At 34.5% G+C, this 7,561-nt stretch overlaps 1 protein-coding gene across 5 annotated transcripts in view; it reads left to right on the forward strand.

Annotated features, from left to right (window-relative positions):
* LOC140918606 (uncharacterized) overlaps positions 1-6,276 on the forward strand; it is a 26,182-nt gene extending 19,906 nt beyond the window's left edge. For all 5 annotated transcript variants that reach the window (XM_073370607.1, XM_073370605.1, XM_073370606.1 and 2 more), the window contains one exon: positions 6,090-6,276. In XM_073370607.1, the coding sequence (XP_073226708.1) occupies positions 6,090-6,261 (172 nt within the window). In that variant the 3' untranslated portion in view covers positions 6,262-6,276. The remainder of the gene's footprint in view (positions 1-6,089) is intronic.
* The last annotated feature ends 1,285 nt before the right edge of the window (positions 6,277-7,561 follow it).

Consider the following 7,561-nt stretch of genomic DNA (forward strand, 5'->3'; position numbering starts at 1 on the left):
TTTTTTATTTTTTAAAACAAAACAGATAAAAATATAAAAATACAATAAAAATAAAAATTATATAATAAAAAATATAATAACATGACCAAGATAAATCAATTAATTTTAGACAAATTAATAATTGAAAGTTCATCCAAGATCTTTTTGAACCTATCCTCTTGGAGAGGTTTGGTAAAGATATCTGCTAATTGATTTTCAGTGTCAATAAAAATCAGTTCTAAATCCCCTTTTTGCACATGATCTCTTATAAAATGATGTTTAATTTCAATGTGCTTAGATCTAGAATGTTGAATGGGATTTTTAGAAAGATTTATTGCACTTGTATTATCACAGAGGATGGGAATTTTTGCGTACCTTAGCGAGTAATCCTCAAGCTGATTTTTTATCCAGAGCAGTTGTGAGCAACATTGAGCGGCTGATACATACTCTGCTTCAGTGGTTGAAAGAGCAATGGTACTTTGTTTTTTGCATGACCAACTTATTAGGGATTTACCAAGAAATTGGCAAGCACCACTTGTGCTTTTTCTTTCAACTTTGTCTCCCGCGTAGTCGGCATCACAATAAGCTATAAGGTCAAGATTGGAACATTTCTTGTACCAAATTCCCAGATTTATAGTACCAACAAGGTATCTAAAAATCCTTTTTACAGCTGTGAGATGAGATTCTTTAGGAGAGGATTGAAACCTTGCACAAAGACCGACTGCAAAGACTATGTCCGGTCTACTTGCAGTTAAATACAGCAAGGATCCTATCATCCCTCTGTATTCCTTTTCAGAAATAGGAGTTCCTTCATCATCTTTGTGGAGTGAGGAGGATGGGTGCATTGGAGTTCCCATACTCTTGGCAGAACTCATGTTGTATTTTTTGAGCAAATCCTTGGTGTATTTTTCTTGTGAGATAAAAATACCATCCTCTCGTTGTTTGATTTGTAAACCAAGGAAGAATTTTAATTCCCCCATCATACTCATCTCAAACTCGCTTTGCATGAGATTTGAGAATTCTTCACACATTTTTTCATTTGTGGATCCAAATATAATGTCATCGACATATATTTGAACAATCAATAAATCTTTTTCAAGTGTTTTCTTGAAAAGAGTAGTATCAATCTGTCCTCTAATGAATCCATTTTCTTTTAGAAAAGAACTTAACCTCTCATACCAAGCTCTAGGAGCTTGCTTTAAACCGTAAAGAGCTTTAGAGAGTTTGAACACATGGTTTGGTCGTTTTTCATCCTCAAACCCAGGAGGTTGATGAACATACACTTCTTCATTTAAGAACCCATTCAAAAAGGCACTTTTCACATCCATTTGGAATAGTTTTATACCTTTATGAGTAGCATAAGCTAAGAGGATTCTTATTGCTTCAAGTCTTGCTACGGGTGCAAACGTTTCATCATAATCTATTCCTTCTTGTTGGTTGTACCCTTGTGCCACTAGTCTTGCTTTATTTCTAATGACTTCTCCATCCTCATTTAGTTTGTTTCTAAATATCCATTTAGTTCCAATCACCGATTTGTCCAGAGGATGGGGTACAAGATTCCATACCTTGTTTCTTTCAAATTGTGAGAGTTCTTCCATCATAGCTTCAACCCATGATTTGTCACCAATAGCTTGATCAATTGTCTTGGGTTCAACTTGTGATATCATGGCCATGTTGGAAGTATTTTCCCTTAGAGAGTTTCTGGTTCTCACACCATCTTCAGTATTCCCAATGACTAGATCTAGAGGATGATGCGTGACTGTTTTCCATCCTCTTGGAAGTTGTTGAGAGGTTGGATCAGACTCATCCTCTGCGTGAGGACCGGGTACTTGTGAGGATGTATTTTCATCTTCTTCATCCTTATCCTTTTTCTCTAAACACAAGTCATCAAACTCATCAAAAATAACATGCATGGATTCCTCCACAGTTTGAGTCCTAAGATTATATATTCTATAACCTTTTGACGTTGTGGAGTATCCTAGAAAAATTCCTTTATCGGATTTTGGATCAAACTTTCCCAAATTTTCTTTATTATTTAGAATGTAGCAATAACACCCAAATATGTGAAAATAGGAAATATTTGGTTTTCTCCCTTTCCATAATTCATATGGAGTTTTGTTCAAAATTTTTCTAATGGATGTACGATTTGAAATATAACAAGCGGTATTAATGGCTTCGGCCCAAAAATATTTTTCAATGTTGGCTTCATTTAAAATAGTTCTAGCCATTTCTTGTAAAGTTCTATTTTTCCTTTCAACAACCCCATTTTGTTGGGGAGTTCTTGGACAAGAAAAGTTGTGAGAAATACCATTTTCTTCACAAAGATTTTTAAAAGATTCATTTTCAAATTCACCTCCATGGTCACTTCTCACCGAGACAATTTTTGAACCTTTTTCATTTTGAATCTTTTTGCAAAAATGGTGGAATGCCTCAAAGGCTTCATCTTTGTGTTTTAAAAATAGAACCCAAGTAAAACGGGAAAAATCATCAACAAGTACAAAGCCATATCTTTTTCCACTAAGACTTGGAGTTTTGATAGGACCAAAGAGATCAATGTGAATGAGTTCAAGAGGATGATTTGTTGAAACAAAGTTTTTAGAGTGAAAACTACTTTTAACTTGTTTTCCTTTCACACAAGCTTCACAAACTTTGTCTTTTTCAAAATTAATTTTTGGAAGACCTTTTACTAATTCTAAATTTGCTAATTTAGAAATAGTGTTTAAGCTTGTGTGACCGGCTCGTTTGTGCCAAATCCATTTATCTTTTTCAATGGAAACAAAACAAGATTCAGTAGGTAAATCATCAAGATAAAGTTCATATAAATTCTTTTTTCTAAAACCGGAAAAGAAAACTCTACCCGAGGATGAGTGTTTAACCTCACATAGAGTTGGCTTAAAAATAACTTCAAAACCACTATCGCACAATTGACTAATACTTAGCAAGTTATGTTTCAAGCCATCCACATATTGAACATTTTCAATTTTTGCAGAATTATTCTTACCAATAATACCTGTTCCTTTTATTTGAGCTTTATCATTATTACCAAATGTGACTGATCCTCCATCCTTTATCTCCAAGGACATGAAGCAGTGCTTATCTCCCGTCATATGTCTTGAGCAACCACTGTCCAAGTACCAAGGATTTCTTTTGTTGATTAGAGGATGAACCTGTTTTAGAGTTTAAAAGAGACTTAGGTACCCATATAGCTTTGGGTCCTTGTTGGTTAGTTTTTCCTCTTTTGAGGATATTCCTTTTATGATGGCAAATAGAATCATGGTCCCCATGTTTACCACAGAGTGAGCAGGCTGCCTTTTCATTGTTAGCTTTCTTCTTAGCATGACAGATTTTGGAAGTATGCCCAAGTTTTTTGCAAAAGGTGCATTTAGGCCTATCCTCTCGTTTTTTAGGCAAGAAAAAGTTTTCATATAATTTTTGTTTTTGAGAGCTTTTAAAACCAATTCCAGCCTTGTCAAATATTCCAGATTGGGACCCCATTATCTTTTGAAATGTTTCTGTAGATTTGACAAAGTTGGAAATATCATTTTTTAGTTCCATAACCTCAATTTTCAAAATTTCCTTTTCTGTATCCTCGTCAGGAGGATGCGATTCAAAAATTTTGTGTTTCTCAGAATTTTGAAAGTGAGATTGCTGCAACTCTTGAATGATTTTAACATATTCATCATTCTTTTTCTGTAGCTCTTCATTTTGTTTCTTTATCTCAACAAGTTGGGTTTTTTGAAACATGCATTTTTGAGATAAAGTGTATGAGTCATTTAAAAGGCTATCAAATTCAACTTCTAATTTTTCACAATTTGGACATAGATCAGAAATACTTACCTTGTCATTTTCTGATTTTGTCATGAGACATAGGTTGGCCTCTTCTTCCTTTTCTTGCTCCGAGGATGACTCATCACTATCATCCCAAGTGATCATCATGGATTTGTTTTTGTATGGGAATTTTCTAGAGTTCCTTTTGTTGAGAGGACACTCAGTTTTATAGTGTCCCATCTTGTTGCATCCATAACAAGTTATTTGACTCTTGTCAATTTTTTCTTTTTGAGGAGGTCCTCTATTCTGTCCTCTTCTGTTTAGCATCCTCTGGATTTTTCTGGAAATCAGAACGAGGTCATCCTCATCCTCAGACAGAGGATACTCTGCGTTTTCCTTTGTTATGACATCTTCATTCTTCTTGGAAGTTGAGCTTTCTGTTTGGCTGGTTTTTAGAGCAATCATTCTTCCCTTTTTGTTTGGTTTATCAGCCAATAACAATGGTTCATGAGCTCTTAGAGTTCCAACCAAATCTTCTAATTTCATGTTGGTCAAATCTCTTGCTTCTGTAATGGCAGTTACCATTGGCCTCCATTCTTTTGGTAAACTTCTTAGGATCTTTCTTATCCTTTCTTGAACGGAGTATACCTTTCCAAGAGATCTCAAGTTATTCAATATGATGGTTAACCTTGAGAACATTTCATCAATGGTTTCATCCTCCTTCATTTCGAATAGTTCGAAATCCCTTACTCCCATATCTATCCTTGCTTCTTTTACATGACTTGATCCTTCATGATGAATTCTTAGAGTATCCCATAGCTCTTTAGCGTTTTTGCATTCTTCAACTCTGTCATACTCTTCCCTGCACAAAGCACACGTTAGAAATAAATGAGCTTTAGAGTTTAGGAGTACCTTTGCATTTTCATCAGCCGTCCATTGTGCTTGAGGTTTCTCATCGGAGGTTGCATCTGCGTTGTTGGTCCTGATGACATGATCTCCATTTTCCACCACAGACCACATGTTGTTGTCTTGTGATATGAGAAATAGCCTCATCTTACCTTTCCAATGATAGTAATCTGTACCATCAAAGTAGGGAGGTCGGCTGGATGATCCTCCTTCAGGGATGTACTTAGCTTTTGACATATTTCTTTTTGGATCTTTTTCTCTTACACTGTTAGGTGTATTTTTTAGAGAACCTTGCTCTGATGCCAATTGTTGTAGCTAAATATCACTAGAAGGGGGGGTTGAATAGGGATTTTGCTGTTAAAAAATATTTTAAGTGTTTTTAAAACTATCCTCTCGCTGAGGATGGCTAGCTCGAGGATGGGATTTTTAAATCGTTAGATCTAAGCTGAGTAAAAAAGTAGGAGCAGAATATGAGGGACACACACACAATTTTATACTGGTTCACCCAAAGATGGCTACGTCCAGTCCTCACACCCTTGTGAGATTTCACTAACTTTCAAAACAGATCAATCCTCAACCCGAGGATGATTACAACCGTGTATTATCAAGCTTCACCAAGCTTACAATCAATTTCCAAATATTTCCAAGCTTCACTCACTAGGAAATTACAAAGTAGAATGAGAGTGATTGATACTTAATACTTTCTCAAAAGATATACAAAGATATAGTGTAGGATCAAAGAAAGTAATAAGGGAGGATGTGATTTGCTTCTTGAAAGCTTTAAGATGCTTGATCTTTTTATGCAAGTGTGTTGTGTGTCTTCCAATGGAGAGCTTGTATGCATTTTATAGAGATCCAAGCCCTTGATGACCGTTGGAGCTCATTTTCAAAGGATCCAAGGTTTTCATCAAAATTACAGAACTGCCACTCAGCTTGTTAGGCTTAGGCAGAACCATCCTCACGCAGCACATGCTTTGATCTTGACATGTCCTTGCTTTTTCACTTTAATCAGAGTGCAAGGCTGTTTCTGAGCTGCATTTTTCGAAGTCTTTAAGGTCTAAGTTGGCTTCATCTTTTGAGGTGATGTGGACAAGAGAGAAAAAGCCACTTTATGACATAGGACTGTCATACTCAGTCCGAGGATCAGATCTGGCAGCAACATGTGATCTTCCATTTTTGGCTTGTTTCAAGTTGCCTTTTGCTAACTTGACTTCCTTATGCATTAAAACGTGCAAGCCCATTAAATGATCAGATTTTGACATTTGCACATGCTTGATAGGTTGCTTTCACTTTTGCTACCCTTTCCTTTACATACTAGATTTAGCCATATTCACCTTTTTCTTTTGACCTTTTGACTCTAGCTTTGAATGCTTTGTTTATTCATTTTTGACATTGATATACAATTGAATAAACACAATATTCTGGTGAGAAATCAGATTGTCCAGATCTGGAGATATTGCAAATTGCAGCAATTTCCATCCTCGCGCTTGCAGCAATTTCCATCCTCGCGCTTGCAGCAATTTCCATCCTCACGAGGGTTTTTCATCCTCAGGCCAGAATTACTTTTTCCTTCTTTTTGCCTTAATGATTAATGACCTATTAACTTAAATGAATACACTCAAGAGCACATGTTAGTCATTAACCACAATCATAATATCTTAAGTAATTTTGTTATCATTAAAATCATTTGAGAGATTTTGTCTCAACATCTTTTATTAGTAATTTTATGAATTAAATTGAGCAACAAAAAACACATTCAAAAACTAAAATAATTAATTAAAGACACATTCGAGAATCAAAATGAGTAACAAAAACATATTTAGGTATATTTTTTATAATTTTGAAACATTAAAGGACTATTATGATAGCTTCACACATTTGAGAATCAAAATGGTTACTTATCTATATTTATCTTAACCATTTATGCATGGTCTTATGATCAATCCAAGATGATTTAAATCTTGGTCAATGTACATCAAGTTACCGTCATATATACTTTTGAAACATATAACAATAAAAACCTATAAAGTTTGGAAACTGATATGAACACGATTCTAACACTATGAAGCCTAGATATTGATACGGACATGACATTGGTACTAACACGTCGACACTGGTAATAGTTTGAGAAAATAAATTAATTGAATGTAATCAATGTTTTCGTATTAGACACCGGGGGACACACCTTTAATCCAAAGTGTTGGTGCTACAGAGATGAAAATAATTCGATTATGGAATATTAACATGATAATCGTGTACGCATAATTCTAAATAAATAAGACATTCAGGTATATAATGTTGTACGGTCATTATTTATTCATATTTTGAAATGTGAGTTATATGCTAACATATGAAATACCAATCAGTACTTTTCATGTTTATCAAATTTTGTAATTTTGGTTTATTTAATTAAAAAAAATCAATTTGACGGTTGGTTATTGCTTGCAGAGACTTGTCATACAATGATCTATCAGGAAGCCTACCCTCTTGGATAAATGAACCAAATTTACAACTGTAAGTTTCATGGTTTTTTTCTTCCTCCGTAATAGGGAGCATATCAAATGAGAGAACTTTTATAATGAGAAAATGAGAGGAATGATTATTAGACCTTTATTAAAGCATGAATGGTTAAGATTACAACAAAAAGTTGTCACGTGGCTAAGTGATTGTGTGACACTTAAATAACTTTAATAATGACCATCCATGTACGGTTGTATGGTCAATATTTAGTTCTCCTACCCTCTCATTTTAAAACTCCTCTCATACATCCCCAATTTCAATATTCTATAGCATTACTTATCAACTAATTAAGATTTTACAATCACAAGATCAATTTCTATTATGTTAATTTTGCTAATAACAGAATAACCTAATTTATTTTCTTTGAATTTGGCTCCTCTAAAGTGAG

Source organism: Cicer arietinum, chromosome 7 (assembly GCF_000331145.2).
Source record: "Cicer arietinum cultivar CDC Frontier isolate Library 1 chromosome 7, Cicar.CDCFrontier_v2.0, whole genome shotgun sequence".
Taxonomy (NCBI): Eukaryota; Viridiplantae; Streptophyta; class Magnoliopsida; order Fabales; family Fabaceae; genus Cicer; species Cicer arietinum.